Below are 16628 nucleotides of genomic sequence, written 5' to 3' on the forward strand. Positions count from 1 at the left end.
CGACTGTTTTACAGTTTTGAATGATTATAATTTATGTCTATCAATATTACTGAAATCACGGATATTAATATTCCACTAGATAGGGCGCTTCATAGTAACGCGTAGAGCTAGAATAGGATTCTTATCGATACATGGCCGTAGCCAGGAATGGATTTCGGGGGGCCAAATCCATTCATGAGAAACACATTTTTACTCAACTTGACGGGGTAAGTAGGTACCTATAGTTAGAGGAATTTTACTTTTCAATTTGACAGTAAAATAGAATACTGGAAAAACAGTGGCGCGAGCGCAATTTTAATTTGTTTTAACACAGAAAAACCGGCCAGGTGCGAGTCAGACTCGCACAGCGATGGTTCCGTGCTACAGTTGTATTTTTTTGACATTTGGCACGATAAATTAAAAAATATTAATGCATAAAAATAAAAAAACTCTGTTTTAGAAAAGAAAAAGTTGAAAATACTAATTATTATTTCTTCATGAATACATTTTAATACTTTTTTCGTAATGTACTTACCTACCTAATCACAAATTCACGGTTTTCGTGATTTTTCCCCCTACGTGTGTTATAAGACCTACCTACCTGCCAAATTCCATGATTCTAGGTCAACGGGAAGTACCCTCTAGGTTTTTTGACAGACAGACAACGAAGTGATCCTATAAGAGTCTCGTTTTTCCTTTTGTGTAATAGCATATTATATAGGGTGAAATAGGGGTTTGAAATTTTTGTAGTCCACGCGGGCGAAGTTGCGAGCATAAGCTAGTAAGTAATATAAGTAAATGAAAAAATCAAACAAAGAAAATAATTAAAATATAATTAATAAATATATAGTTAGGTATGTAAAATGAAGACCTCACTTGCCATTGTACTAGATAGAACCACCAATCTTTGAAACAAACTTTGTGTAATATTAGGTATCTACTTGTAGTACCTACCTACCTATATTATTTGTTACTTATAGTGTTTATTAATTTCAGTTATGTATAATTTTAGGTAATATCTGTCCCGGCTTTACTCACGTGTGTAATCGACGTTAGCCCGACTAGTTTCGAACCCATACGGGGTCCTTTTTCAACGGAGTCCGTTCGCGCACGCGCCGCTGTATTATTTAGAATGGAAATCACTCACGGTAGTTTAAACGCTAAAATATAATTTTAGGATTAAAAACAAGTTAATTTTTCGATTATTAAGTACTAGCTGATGCCCGCAACTTCGTACGCGTGGATTTAGGTTTTTAAAAATCCCGTAGGAACTCATCAATTTTCCGGGATGAAAAGTAGCCTATGTCCTTCCCTGGGATATAAGCTAACTCTGTACCAAATTTCATCAAAATCGGTTGAACGGTTGGGCCGTGAAAAGCTAGCAGACAGACAGACAGACAGACACACTTTCGCATTTATAATATTAGTATGGATTAATATTTAAGTAGGTACACTTCGTTATACAGTCTACCACGCTGGCCATTTGCGGAGAACACTCAGGCATGCAGGTTTCCTCACGATGTTTTCCTTCACCGTTTAAGCAAGTGATATTCAATTAATTAAAACGCACATAACTCCGAAAAGTTAGAGGCCCGGGATCGAACCTCCGACCTCCGATTAGAAGGCGGACGACAGCTTTTTCGTAACGACATGAACTTATAAAAAACTAGATGATGCCCGCGACTTCGTCCGCGTGGATTTGGGTTATAGGAAATCCCGTGGGAACTCTTCGATATTCCGGGATAAAAAGTAGCCTATGTCCTTCCCCGGGATGCAAGCTATCGCTGTACCAAATTTCGTCAAAATCGGTTGAACGGATGGGCCGTGAAAGGCTAGCAGACAGACAGACAGACGGACAGACAGACAGACAGACACACTTTCGCATTTATAATATTAGTATGGATATACTATCACCTTATGTGAATGAATGAATGAATGAATGTGCACTACTTCAACAAATAAATAGGTTTTGATTTAATTTTCATAAATTTAATTTTATACATGTATGACAAAACGGCTTTACTCACGTATCCCTGAACTGGGTCACTCCGAAAAAGGACACCGGATGGGTTCGAAACTAGTCTTGCTAACGTCGACGAAATACGTGAGTAAAGCCGCTTTGTCATATGTATATATGTATAATGGAAATCACGCTCATCGATAAATGACAAGATATGGTCAAATAAACCAAAATTTTCACGGCTTAGAAACCAAATAAATCAGCGCCACCTCTTAGATACTAATGAACGACCCGTTTGAAATCCAGACGTCACTGAGGTTGCATTGGTGCATAAGCACCAGTGAGTCGGTGCCATTTTGTTTGTTCAATAACCCTGTCCCTTCGAAGTAATATGCTCACGATAGTCTAAATGCTAAAATTAAATCTTGTAATTACGTTTTATTTTTCCTAATTTCAATTGCTACATGGTGACCCGATACTGGCTTTAGCATGATCTCCATCTTTGTCACCATCGACAAGTGACTTCCGGACACCCTGTAGCGTCGGAACACGTGAGCCAGGGTGGTCTTCATTGCCATCATAGCGTATGTTTTTCCTGAAAATATAAATAATGATAAATATTAGATGATACATACTCGCGCCTTCGTCTGGATTAAGGTTTTTTGATTTTTAGGGTTCCGTACCTCAAATGGAAAAACGGAACCCTTATAAGATCACTTTGTTGTCTGTCTGTCTGTCTGTCGGCCTGTCAAGAAACCTACAGGGTACTTCCCGTTGACCTAGAATCATGAAATTTGGCAGGTAGGTACGTCGTACAGCTGGCATTCGGGGAAAAATCTGAAAACCGTGAATTTGTGGTTACGTCACACAAAAAAAATTAAATTGTGGTCTAACTAATAATTAGTATTTTCAATTTTCAAAGTAAGATTAATATACCAAGTGGGGTATCATATAGAAGGGCTTTACCTGAACATTCTAAAACAGATTTTCATTTAATTTTGATATATCGTACAAAATGTCATACAAATACGACTGTAGTGCGGAAGCCTACGCTTAACATATGACTATGAGGTTTTTCAGTCCGATTACCGTTGGAGTCACTCATGCGGGCGATGGAGAGAGCTATGCTTGGAGTTTCTCTACGTGATCAAATCAGAAATGAGGAGATCCGTAGGAGAACTAGAGTAACTGACTGAAGTGGCAATGGGCAGGGCACATAGTTCGTACAACCGATAGAGGTTGGGGTCCCAAGGTGCTGGAATGGCGACCTCGCACTGGAAGACGCCGTTTTGGAAGACCCCCACTAGGTGGACGGACGACATCAGTCGAGTCGCAGGGAGCCGCTGGATCCAGGCGGCGCAAGACCGTGGCGTGTGGAAGTCCCTACAAGAGACCTATGTCCAGCAGTGTCCAGTATTGGTTGATGATGATGATGATGATGATGACCGTTGGAGCCGAAAACGCTGCAGTGTAGAACGAACTCCGACTATGGGCCGACGATATGAATATGGTGGCGGTAAGTCTATAAAATTCTACAAGCAATTTTAGACTTGCCTTTACACAAGTTTAAAAAATGTGTTAAAAGTATGCTCCTAAAAAAAGCATATCATACAGTCGCAGACTATGTAAACGATAAAAAAGCTTGGATTTGACTCGCTCCAGCAATGCACGGGGCTGCAATGGCTTGTATAGTACGGTATAATAACATTGTAAATTGAAAAATTAAAAAGAGAAACCGCCGAGTTTCTTGCTGGTTCTTTTCGGTAGGAACGGCATTTCGAACCAGTGGTAAATTAAAACTACCTGACTATTCATAAGTACCTACTTGTAAAAAGTTTACATGAATAAAAAAAGTGATCCTATAAGTGTTCCTTTTTTCCTTTTGAGGTACGGAACCCTAAAAACATTCTATTCTATTCTAAAAAGAACCAGGTGTGATGGCACTCATTAGTTAAGGCTCATGATCAACAGTGGACGTCCACAAACTGAAAATGATGATGATGATATTTTGCTCAAGCCTACCTATACAGAATCTCCTTCCCATACCAAAGCCAGCAAATGCAGCGGGACATTTCGGCAATGTTTCAAAGTCCAGCCAACGTTCTGGCTTGAACTCCTCAACATCCGGACCCCACATGGGATGTCTGTGGACACCATAGGCCGCCAGGAAACACGTCCGACCCTTCGTGAGAGTGCAGTTTCCTGTAAAACATCAATGAAAAATCAAAACAGCACCTTGTAACTAACCTAATGGTCTCTAGAAACTACCTAATTTTTTCTACGGATCTTCCTAAAGATTATTATAATTTCCTTAAATTGGTACTCGTATCGTTTAGTGGTAGTGGAACCAGGCTATGTTATGAATGTACTTACTTACCAAGCCAAGAACTTATAGAGTACTAGAGGATGCCCGCGACTTCGCCCGCGTGGATTAAAAAATCCACGGTTTTTAAAAATCCTGTGGGAAATCTTTAATTTGCCGGAAAAAAAGTAGCCTATGTCCTTCCCCGCGATGCAAGCCATCTCTGTACCAAATTTCGTCAAAATCGGTTGAAAGGTTGAGCCGTGAAAAGCTAGCAGACAGACAGACAGACAGACAGACACACTTTCGCATTTATAATATTAGTATGGATAGGAAGTAACCACTAGCTTAAACGACTTTTGCCATGTTTGGTTTATTTAGAGTAGCTAGTTTACAGACAAAAGATTCTTGATCACATAAACGTTACGTTACGTATTTTGACATCTTGATCAAGATATTTTAATGTAGATAACGGGTAGCTGCATACCACGATTAATTTGATATTTTGATATGATCACGGGCAGTGGCGTGCAGGTCATAGAAGCATAAATGCACTGCTTACCCCAGTTGTAACAGCTCAATGCATATTTTTCATTATGACCTGCAAGTGAACAGGCTCCTACTTAACTAGTGCCTACCCTGGCTTCAAACCCTGTGCACGCCACTGATCACGGGTCGTGGTCACGATGGGATTGCGGCGCTACGAGTCCAAATGCTTGGCTCATGCAATTATCTAAGGCTAAGATCTATATAGCGTACTCTGACTTTGCTCAGACTTAAGATTGAGTTAAAACGAGACAGATTTATGTGAGAGATATAGCTCTGTCTCTTTTTAACTCTGTTTTAATTCTAAGCTAAGTTAAAGTGCGCTCGATAGATCTCACTCTAATATTTGACCGTCTTGGAAGCCTATTATAGGTAACTAGCTGATGCCCGCGACTTCGTCTGCGTGGAATTAGGTTTTTTAAAATCCCGTGGGAACTCTTTTATTTTCCGGGATAAAAAGTAGCCTATGTCACTCTGCAGGTCTATTATCTATACCCATGCAAAAAATCACGTCAATCCGTTGCACCGTTGCGACGTGATTGAAGGACAAACTAACAAACCAACAAACCAATAAACCAACAAACCAACAAACAAACACACTTTCGCATTTATAATAAGGGTACTGATAAAGGGCGCGATAAGGCAAATGCGCATGCTTTCTTCATTATTGTCAACCTAATTACGTAGTTTTATGTCTTGATGAAGTTTTCTTGCTATGATGGGTGCGATGGGGTAAATGCGCATGCTTTCTTTCAACACAGCCTCCAGGTACACCAACTGTGACAGATCTTGCTTCGTGACATCCCTGTCTTCGTTACCGAAAACGTTGTCCAACCTGGAACATGACCATTCTAATTTAAAAACTACCTCCGTCTGTATCGTGATTCTCTTTGCTGTGGGTTGTGACCTCTTCCGTTAATTCATAAAGCTGGGGGATTTCTTAGGATGACAATTAGGTACCTATACACAGTGAAGTTTTAGTGGTTGTCTTCCCGCAGCAGAACGATTGTCCCTCAGTAGTACTATCAAAATTTTGAGTTAAACTTAAAAAATAAAAAGGTTTTGTTTTGAAATAATTAAAAAGAATCGACAACTCGAAAGTGTGAGAAACTATAGTAACTCCTTAGACGTAACTTGAATAGTAGATACTTCACTCGACCGCGCAGTCAATTTGTTTGTTGGTTTGGCCTTCAATCACGTCGTAACGGTGCAACGGATTGACGTGATTTTTAGCTTGGGTATAGATAAATACCTGGAGAGTGACGTAGGCTACTTTTTCTCCCGGAAAATAAAAGAGTTCCCACGGGGTTTTTAATAAACCTAATTCCACGCGGGCGAAGTCGCGGGCATCAGCTAGTATTATTAAATACTACCAACAAACCAACAAACACACTTTCGCATTTATAATAAGGGTACTGACCCTACTAATATTATAAATGTGAAAGTGTGGATGTTTGGATGTTTGTTACTCAATCACGCAAAAACGGCTGAACGGATTTGGATGAAATTTGGAATGGAGATAGATTATATCCTGGGGCGTGACATAGGCTACTTTTTGTCACGGAAAATCAAAGAGTTCCCACGGGATTTTTAAACACCTAATTCCACGCGGACGAAGTCGCGGGCATCAGCTAGTATCCAATATATTTCGTCATTGACATGATGAAGATATCCCACACTACATACTAAGCCACGAATCACTTACTCTTCATAAATGTTCTCCTGAACCTCATGGTAGGACCCAACCAACAGCATGGTGTACATAAGTACACTTGCTGATGTGTCGTGACCGCCGATTAATATGGTGTCAACATGATCTCTGATCTCCCGGTCGTTGAAGGCGCCTTTCTCTATTGCTAGTTCAAGGAGGAGGTCCATGAAGGTTTGTAATTTTGGGCCTGTAAATAAATAATCGAAATTGTAGACGAGTATACACGCTGAAATTTTAATGGTTGTTTTCCCGAAGCAAAATGATTTTATCGTGGTATTACAATCGATTTATAAATATAAAAAATTATTAGAGTCAAAAATGTCAAATTTACAATCGAGAAAAACAAAAATCGAATGAGACCTCGAACCAATACGCGCGAGAGCTTATTTTGCTCTAAACTTTTTCACTTTATTGACAGCGCGGTTCGAGTGGATGTACAGCTACCTACTATTCACGTTACGTCTGGGGAGTTACTATTGTTTCTCACAGTTGTCAATTTTTTTTAAATTATTTCAAAACAAAAACGTTTATATTTTTTAAGTTTAACTCAAAATTTCGATAATACTACTGAGGGCAAATCGTTCTGCCGCGGGAATACAACCACTAAAATTTCCCCGTGTATATACCTACCTAGGACACACAATCCAGTTGGGTAGGTCCAATTTCGAGAAAGAGGTCAGCCGCCGAATCCAACACGGTTGGGCAGCATTCAGGACGCTTCGAGATGTCTTCTTGACCAAAATTCCTCAGTGCTTGAAGACCAAAGTCTTCGAACAGTGCGTGTTGCCAGTGATGACATATGGATCCGAGACATGGTCGCTAACCATGGGTCTCATAACAAAACTCAGAACCACTCAGCGGGCGATGGAGAGAGCCTATGCTTGGAGTTTCTCTACGTGATCAAATCAGAAAAGAGGAGATCCGTAGGAGAACTAGAATAACCGACATAGCTCAACGGGTTGCGAAGCTGAAGTGGCAATGGGCATTGGGCAGGACACATAGTTCGTAAAACCGATAGGCCAATTCGCACTTGACCAATTTTTTTTTCATTGGTAAGTATGACCTACTCAACAATTTTTACCTTTTATCGTGTCTTCGGTTTCCTTGCATTGTTTATTATACAAGTATTCTGCTTTTCTCTTTTTCAGCACCTGTGTGAAATTATAACAATAAATTAGATGCAAACAAGTGCTACTTAGTAGAATGAAATGATTACGTTAATAGGGGTTATTAAAACACGAGTGTGAGTTTAAAAATCGAGCCGCAGGCGAGGTTTTTAATAGTATCACACGACTGATATATTAACGTGGACTGGTATATTAACGTGCAACGAGCGCACTCCGACCCCCCCCCCCCCCCCCCCCCCCCCGATAATAGACGCCCTGAGCACGTCCTTAACGATCCCGAAATCATGACCGACAATGCTCCCTATCTCGGAGGGCTACACAACTCAAGCGTATTACAGCGTCTTCGTCGGCGAAGACGAGGTCCCCGATTTCTAACGTCACCCGGACGTGGACTCACGCCACGGTGACTAACCAGTAGTCCAACAATTCCACCCATCCCAACGTCATCCTAAGCCGTGGTCCGAGCCTCACCACCACCACCTCACCTCACCACCAAGCCGTGCCGCCAAGCGATTTAGCGTTCCGGTACGATGCCGTGTAGAATGGGTTCCGTGATGGGTTTAATAAAAACTGCCATATTCCTTCCAGGTTAGCCCGCTCCCACCTTAGACTGCATCGTCACTTAGGTACCATCTGGTGTTTATTACTGGTGAGATTGCAGTCAAGGGCTAACTTGTATCTGAATTTTAAAAAAAAATCTACACGAAGTCGCGGAAAAAAGTTAGTCCTCTCAAAACTCTTTCTTGAAGATATGTTTCAGTAAGGTAATTAATATTATGTTAATGTTAATGTAAACGTAAGTATTTAATAGTTACAGTGTTTGACATGTTGTGCAAGATCTTCAGACACTCGTCTTGCATCCTCTTCAAGGAGGACCAGTTGAACACTACGTCACTGTGCAGCCAGGGCTTCTGGAACCTCTCCATTATGTACTCCAGCATATCCTCTGCAGCATGTACGTATTCGCTGTTCAGCAAACTCTCGTCACTGAAGTCCACTGCCATAACTGTTACTGAAAACAAAATGGTATGATTTTTTTAAATGTCAATTTCAGCGGAGTGCAAATAGAGGAAAAAGGCTGCAGACCTAACTAAATAACTAAATTGATGTATTCAGGAAAAATACTTTTACTTTCAAATCTAAATATATAAAAGGAAAAGGTGACTGACTGACTAACTGATCTATCAACGCACAGTTCAAACTACTGGACGGATCGGGCTGAAATTTGGCATGCAGATAGCTATTATGACGTAGGCATCCGCTAAGAAAGGATTGTTGAAAATACAACCTCTGAAATCTGTGTAGTCCACGCGGGCGAAGTCGCGAGCATAAGCTAGTCATTAAATAAAGCAAGTTTTCGGTAAAAAGCAAAATTATACATGACGGAACAAAACCGAAATCTCGATTATCTCTATATTAATACATACGGCACGTAGTTTCCAGAACATTAAGCAGAATATAAGTAAAATGGTCGAACGGTCCTTTGTCGACTTCCACTTGTAGATCCTTGACCAGACGACGAGCTTGTCTGTTGTGAACGTCTATAAATCCGTCAAGTATAGTCTGATTGAATGCTGGATTAAGAAGCTTTCGATGTACTTTCCATATTTGTACTAGAAGAAAATACGACTATTTAAGTTTGTCTTATTTACTTACAAAGAAAAGACACGCCATGCCTCGCAATTGTTAAAGTTAATTGTTAAAGGCATAAACGAGTGAAAACAAACTCAAATTTTAGGTTTAAAAAAAACTGATTTTGAAATGCTGAAATACTGAAATATGCGAAAACTTGAGGGCGAATACAAATACTGAAAACGGTGATTTGAAAATATAAATTTGCTACCTACTGAGTCCGATCAGTGTTTAAATTATTATGCGAAAAAAAAACAATTTTTGCTACATTTTATAGCACACATTATATTCAAGATTTTGCAATAGTTAGGTACTACATTACAACTGAAATGAGAACTGGAACTATAATGCTCCAAATACCATGTTGGGCAATGAACTATTTACAAAAATAACTGAAATAAGGCTTTCGCTACTAAGTTTGGTATATTACCCAGGGGTGCCAGCCAGGTAACCTCCCAGTGTCCCTGGGTGCTGCTGGTCCCTTTTGGATGCATCGGGCATCCGAGGGGATGAGCAGTATTCGGGCCGGTGCACCCCGGTAACATGGCTAATAATCTCTCTTCGGGGATATTGTTAGCCATGGCTAATGACCTGGCAGGGGGGAGGTTTCCCCGCGTGTCCCTCTGACTATCAGAGGGCACAGTGGACGAGGCGGAGGATGGGACGCGGGCGACGTGCGCGGAGTGTGCAGTTGTCGCCCGTTGGGTCCCCGGGTCGGAAGGCGCACGCACTTCGGCGGTGCGCCTCGGACGTGCGGTGTGGAGACCTCGTGAGCCCCGGAGCTCGGGGTCCCCGGTGCATGGAGGGTCCGCCTCGGAAGATGTCGCTGGCTGGTTCGCAGTGGTTTGCTTCGGTGTTCCCGTGACCCAGTCACCAGGCGACGCGCAGGAGCGCTGCTGGGTTTTAGTGGGTATTCCGGTCGCCTCTCGGCCGGCGAATCCCACATGCCTTCCCTCCAGTTGGTTGGCTGGCTGGTTAGCTGGCTGGCTTCCATGAGGGGGGATGCGTTAACGCATTTCCCAGCGTTAAAAAAAAGGTATATTACCCAATAGAACTTAATTTGCCAATTTGCCCTTCGGGTAACCCTAAAAAGTAGCTGTAATTAAAAAGAAAATTCACTCACAATCACCAGTCAATAATCCCTCGCCAAGCCAGGGTTTCAAGAATTTGTAAAAGCTGTCCTTTTGTAAACATATGTTGGCGATTTTCAAACAGTTGTCTGGGTCTGTTACAACTAGAAAAATATTAGATTTTAGATAAGTAGGTACATTCTAGGTATTTTTGATCTTGGAAATTTTTATCCGACTACGGCAGGATAGGTATGTTTGGCAGTTATATGTCTGTTTATCGGTTCCCTTACATTTGCCTAACTCAATTTAATAAAACACCGACCAAATGCGACTCTGCAGACTCGCGCACCGAGGGCTGCGTACACGGATATTTTTTTCGAAATTTTTTGGATTAAGGTTTTTTAAAAATACTGTGGGAACTCTTTGAATTTCTGGGATAAAAAGTTGCGTAGGTATGTCAATTTGTGGGATGCAAGCTACCTCTGTACCAAATTTCATAATAAAACTTATGGACGTTTAAGAATCCCGTAGGAACTCTTTAGTATTCCGGGATTAAAAATAGCCTATGTCCTTCCCCGGGATGTAAGCTAACTCTGTACCAAATTTCATCATAATCGGTTAAACTGTTTGGCCGTTAAACGCTAGCAGACAGACAGACACAAACTTTCGTATCAGTACCTTAGTAATCTAATTTCAGTACCCTTATTATAAATGCGAAAGTGTGTTTGTTGGTTTGTCCTTCAATCACGTCGCAACGGTGCAACGGATTGACGTGATTTTTTGCATGGGTATAGATGAAGACCTAGAAAGTTACATAGGCTACTTTTTATCCCGGAAAATCAAAGAGTTCCCACGGGATTTTTAAAAAACCTAATTCCACGCGTACGAAGTCGCGGGCATTAGCTAGTTTGTAATAGTATGGATTACTTACGGTATAGTGTTCTGGGTCCGATATAACCCGATGTAACTCCACCAGCGTTTAAGGTTTGATAGCACATGGTTTTAATTGTATTCCATAGTTCTGTAAGAAAAATGCAAGTTATCCTTTATAAACATACCAGAAGTGCAGTTAAGGTGGTTTGATACATCCGGCCGCGAAAATTCAAATTTTGGTTAGTTTTTCGAAAATAGTAGACTAATCATAAATCGAAAGCTTATGGTAATGAGTTTGCAGGCATAACACTTATGCATCTACATGTTCTTCCATAAAAGCTTTGGTCAAAAATACTCATTTATGTAGGTACTTCATATTTGTTCCTGAAAGATAATTTTCTAAATTTTTCCAGATTTGCACAAATATGAAGTAAATACGTATTTGTGACCAAAGTTTTTATGGAAAAAACATGAAGATGCATAAATTGGTGTGTTAATTCTGAGCACAGACTTTGTAATTGAATTTTTCAAGACCCAACTTTTCAATCTTGAAACTACAATTTACTGAACGTAAGCCGTGTGGATTTGAAAAGTTTTGATATTTTAGGTACCAAACAATCACTACTTACACTTAAAAAAATATTAAAAATATATTTAGAAACCGACTTCCAAAACCACTAAAAGCGGCGGCTACTAAGGCAGAAAGGGCCAAGAGGCGCAAATATGAGAATATAGAAAATAGTTTCATATTTGTGCCTTTTGGGGTGGAGACCATGGGTTCGTGGGGCGAGGATGCTAGATCCTTTTTTAAGGACCTTTCATCCCGTCTCGCGGAATCCACGGAGGACCGGAGGGCTGGCAGTTACCTCGGTCAGTATATTAGTCTGGCCATTCAACGAGGTAACGCTGCCAGCGTTCTGGGCACCCTGCCTCGTTGCGGTGGTTTAGATGATATTTTCGACTTGTAATTTTTATGTTCTAGAATAAGTTTGGTATTTTTGTTTTTTGTAATTTAATAATATATTATATTATTCTTTTAATAAACTACAAAGTAAAAAAATATTTTTTATTAATTTATTTATTTATTTATTTGTAGGCTCGCCGCCATTTAATTGTGAAGACTTTGCTCATTGAACATCGCGTCATCGTCCCCACCGTCATTGTGAGATTATAAAATGAGATGCGCAGTGTGTCTCGAGACATTATTCGTTTGGCTTTGGCCAGAGTCGCTTCTCAGTGGATACTATGTGTGTCGTACTGTAGGTTTTATTATTATCATTGTCGTTGTGACCTAATGTGGTTTCAGTTGTTTGAGGTTATACTACTAGGTTGTGAAAGGTTGCTGTGAGTGTGTTTTGGCGATCTAGCCAGGTTGTTTATCGGGTGAGTCCTTTTGTATCGTTCCAATTTGTATTAGACAAACGTGATCGTTGTAGTTGATGTTAAATGAACTAATTCTAGTGTGCTAGGTTAGCTGGTTGGTCTGGGGCCGGTATGGAGACATGGTGGAGCCGGTCGCTAGGTAGGGTTAGGTTTAGCTACGTTACGTTACGCTAGTGGTTTTCACGTGTGATAAGTGAGTATTAAAATGATTGTAATTGAAATTACTACCTTCTGATGTCGGCCATCCCCCTTGTTCTCCGACATCAGAAGTGGGATACACGATCTATGCCCACATTTTTGAAAATTATTCACACACTAGCTTCGATTTAAAAAAAAAAAGGGGGTTGTCTAAAAGGCGAGGTGGCCATTTAGATGATAAAAGGCGAGGTGGCCATTTAGATGATAAAAGGCGAGGTGGCCATTTAGATGATAAAAGGCGAGGTGGCCATTTAGATGATAAACGGCGAGGTGGCTGTTTTGATGAGAAAAAGTTATGCGAAAAGTGTTTAATGACGATTAGTAGTTAGTCAGGTTGGGCGAGCGGTAAAATGATTTTGTGGTTATGGTTTTGTCCTCACATACTTTGTAATACTTGGCGTACGAGGACGTACGCATGTCAGAATGGCCGTGTAGGCTCGCCGCCATTTAATTGTGAAGACTTTGCTCATTGAACATCGCGTCATCGTCCCCACCGTCATTGTGAGATTATAAAATGAGATGCGCAGTGTGTCTCGAGACATTATTCGTTTGGCTTTGGCCAGAGTCGCTTCTCAGTGGATACTATGTGTGTCGTACTGTAGGTTTTATTATTATCATTGTCGTTGTGACCTAATGTGGTTTCAGTTGTTTGAGGTTATACTACTAGGTTGTGAAAGGTTGCTGTGAGTGTGTTTTGGCGATCTAGCCAGGTTGTTTATCGGGTGAGTCCTTTTGTATCGTTCCAATTTGTATTAGACAAACGTGATCGTTGTAGTTGATGTTAAATGAACTAATTCTAGTGTGCTAGGTTAGCTGGTTGGTCTGGGGCCGGTATGGAGACATGGTGGAGCCGGTCGCTAGGTAGGGTTAGGTTTAGCTACGTTACGTTACGCTAGTGGTTTTCACGTGTGATAAGTGAGTATTAAAATGATTGTAATTGAAATTACTACCTTCTGATGTCGGCCATCCCCCTTGTTCTCCGACATATTTATTTATTTTTATTATTCATGTACCAAAAATTGTAGTTACAAAGTAATAATAAATTAAGTTACATCGGAAATGCTTATCTCTAAACAGAGATTTCTTCCAGCTTCCCCTTCAAGGTTGTGAGTAAGGCGTATCAAGAAGTGGAATAGGTCTACGGTACTAGAATCTAATAAACTACATAAATATCTTATAATAAATACCCAAATCAACTTATATATACAATAATAATACTTATCATAAATAATTTCTTCACGTGTATAAAACAATAAACTAGAAATCAAAGCGTGAAGCTCGCCCGATTTCATCATTGAACATCACCATGAATATTTTTTGTAGTAATTGAAATAGCAAACGCTTACGTGAACTGTTTCCAAGTAAAAGGTGAATGTGTCCAATCAGTGGCAAGGCGCCCGGGAGAGGTGGGGGCTCATCTTTATTCCTGTTTCTCCGTCGCCACGCCAATATACCGCACGACAGAAACACTAGTACAAGAGTCACCGACCACATTGAAGATAAACGAATAAATGTTCTTTAAAAATAGTATTCAAGCAAATTTATTCTAAATTTTGTCCTTCATCTATACCTTTTCACCTTCATGGCTAAAGGTTAAAAATCAAAGTAAAAAAGCCAACGAAGTGCGAGTCGGGGCTCACTCTTTTAGGGTCCCGTACATCTATACCTACTAATAAACTAGCTGATGCCCACGGCTTCGCCTGCGTGGATTTGAAATATGAAAGTCCTATGTTTCTGAAGTTAGAGATATGAAAATCGGGACTGAGTGAGTAGGTAAGTGAGGCTTTTGGAGTGGTAAAATTTCTAATCTCATGAGAAACCACAAATTTTACGCGGATGAAGTCGCGGGCATCTGCTAGTCTAAGTATATAAACGAGTTACTTAAGGCCAGGTCTGGACAATACAAAAGTAACAACTGCACTATTTACGCGCAAGTTCATTACACTGTCTTTCAGATATCTCTCTTTATAATTAATTTTTAGCTGCACTCTGTTATCTGCGGTCGGGTTGCTACCCCGCTATCGGGTGACGAATACTTCTTCAAAGTTATTTGTTCATTGACAGCGATTATAGTACAACTGGTAATTTCGATATTTTTTAAAGAATATTAGCCATGTTAAATGACTAATATTACTCTTTCCTCTCCAACTAAGCGTCAAGCCTGTGCTACGAGTACGTAGGTACGACAATAGTGCAACGGGCGGAGCTAGTGTGGCTGAAGGGTTGATGTAATGAAGAACCAGCTACATATAGTGATGTTTATTTTACACTTTACAATTGATATGTTATGTACAATACAGACGGGCTCGCGAGCTTTATATAATACAATGGTAGAAGATGTTGACGTGACGAGCGGATGATAGGGAATGTGGAATCTCGTAACGTGCGTGACCAGGAGGATTCTCTACTGCGTTCCAAATTTGAATATTGTTGTGTGGCAGCTGCGAAGTTTTCTTAATAGCTGCCAGCCAAGTAACGGTAGAGGTTGCACCTCTACATCACCCCCCTACGGAGTGAGAAACAGAAAAAAAAAGAAATATTAAGTAAGGCAAGTATTATATACATAAGAATGAAGGAAAAGAACCCTAAAACTAGAACATGTATTGATAAAAATGAGAAGGCAAATAGGATTGAAAGTTGCCTCAATGTTGAGTCTTCTGTAGCAGTATCTGGTAATGGTGTAATACCTCAGGTCATTGTGTACACAATGACTGGGAGGCAGTACTTAAGACCAGAGAAATAAGCAGTGGACCTGTATGCCTAAGTGACACGGAAAAAAATAATTACAATAAATGAAGCGTTCGGAGTGCAAAAAGGTTGATGACGGAGGAGACGCATGATGAGCAAATCTTCTTCACGTCGAACCTTGGCAAACTCGCGTCCACACAGACCTGAAGAGAGGTTCTGAGCGCGATAAACTCAGTGAACCTGGAAAAGTGAAAAGGTCGAAGGACTTACGAACGAGTGACATCGTGTCTTAGGCTGCCCAGTGTACTACAGGAACATGTGTGCGGAGGCTATACAGCACTCCACAAAAGCTGCTTCACTTTGAAATAAAAGATGATCCGCAATGCACGGAGGAAGCTTTGCTGAAAACCTTACGAATTGTGGCATGGTCCGTAGGGGTTTGTTGTGAATGGAACCATGGAACGGAGAGATTAGTCCTCTTCATACGTGTAATACTGTTTCTTTATAAATTGCTGAAATTTAAATTGTTATGACAGGAAAATTTTACAAAATACAATGGCAATTATGACATGACAATATAACTAAATAAAATTGTTCTAAAAAAGTAAAATGTCTATAAAAAATTCCCTTTTTAAAATGAGATGATGAGACGTCACTTATTGTCTATATTGTTCATGGAATGTTAATGTTCTTTTTCACTGAATTTAAAAATTAAAAACATACGTCACTCAAAAATAATTTTCACAAAACAAAATGCAATGTCACAAATATTATTGTTAGAAATTGTTTTTCAGCACAGAAGAAATAATGTCCTTATAAAACCTGGATCCCTCCTCAGGGCGCCTTGGATATGTACTCACAAGGCATGCACGTATGAACCTCGCGTCGGGTTCAGGAGGTTGAGTTGTGGTCAGCGATGTAGGACAGGGTAGGTTGCGTAGCGTGCCGCGTCGAGTTAACTGGATTGCGTCCACGAGGGACACCATCTGTGGCGTCCATGTCGAGTCGCAGTCGTAACTCGTAGCTCTCGCGTTCAGAGGGTGCAGCTAATGTGGCCGCACGTCGTTGCTTGTTGCGTTGAGTTGCTTGCACGCCGGAGATGTACGGGAGCAGTGTGCAGGCTCGACCGTAGACGTAGGTACCCAATGTGGCTGATGTG

The 16628-nt window shown here is 40.6% G+C and overlaps 1 protein-coding gene across 3 annotated transcripts; it reads right to left on the reverse strand.

Moving 5' to 3' along the window:
- Nucleotides 1–1878: 1878 nt before the first annotated feature.
- Nucleotides 1879–16589, reverse strand: LOC117993429 (cytochrome P450 4C1-like). 3 transcript variants are annotated; one of them, XM_069506915.1, is made up of 10 exons: nucleotides 14128–16589; nucleotides 11259–11348; nucleotides 10381–10491; nucleotides 9053–9238; nucleotides 8441–8637; nucleotides 7580–7649; nucleotides 6493–6685; nucleotides 5471–5622; nucleotides 3962–4141; nucleotides 1879–2534 (listed from the first exon to the last, which is right to left on the reverse strand). In XM_069506915.1, the coding sequence occupies exons 1-10, from the start codon at nucleotides 14273–14275 to the stop codon at nucleotides 2371–2373; spliced, it is 1491 nt and encodes a 496-aa protein (XP_069363016.1). In that variant the 5' UTR covers nucleotides 14276–16589; the 3' UTR covers nucleotides 1879–2370. The 3 variants fall into 3 exon arrangements, with proteins under 3 accessions (XP_069363016.1, XP_069363015.1, XP_069363017.1); XM_069506914.1 differs by lacking the exons at nucleotides 10381–10491; nucleotides 11259–11348; nucleotides 14128–16589 and adding an exon at nucleotides 9849–10323; XM_069506916.1 differs by lacking the exons at nucleotides 1879–2534; nucleotides 10381–10491; nucleotides 14128–16589 and adding an exon at nucleotides 9849–10353 and having other exon boundaries at nucleotides 3961–4141; nucleotides 5463–5622; nucleotides 11259–12283.
- Nucleotides 16590–16628: the final 39 nt, after the last annotated feature.

The sequence above is a fragment of the Maniola hyperantus genome, chromosome 24 (genome assembly GCF_902806685.2).
Source record: "Maniola hyperantus chromosome 24, iAphHyp1.2, whole genome shotgun sequence".
Classification (NCBI taxonomy): Eukaryota; Metazoa; Arthropoda; class Insecta; order Lepidoptera; family Nymphalidae; genus Maniola; species Maniola hyperantus.

Excerpts from the sequence above, each read along its gene's own strand:
- LOC117993429 (XM_069506914.1), bottom strand. The coding sequence starts at position 10,251 with ATGGAAGCCAGCCAGCTAACCAGCCAGCCAACCAACTGGAGGGAAGGC. Across the intron at positions 8,638-9,052 it reads TGTTCTGGAAACTACGTGCC|TAACAGTTATGGCAGTGGAC; the intron begins GTATGTATTAAT and ends TTTTGTTTTCAG. Across the intron at positions 7,650-8,440 it reads TGCACAACATGTCAAACACT|GTGCTGAAAAAGAGAAAAGC; the intron begins GTAACTATTAAA and ends AATTTCACACAG.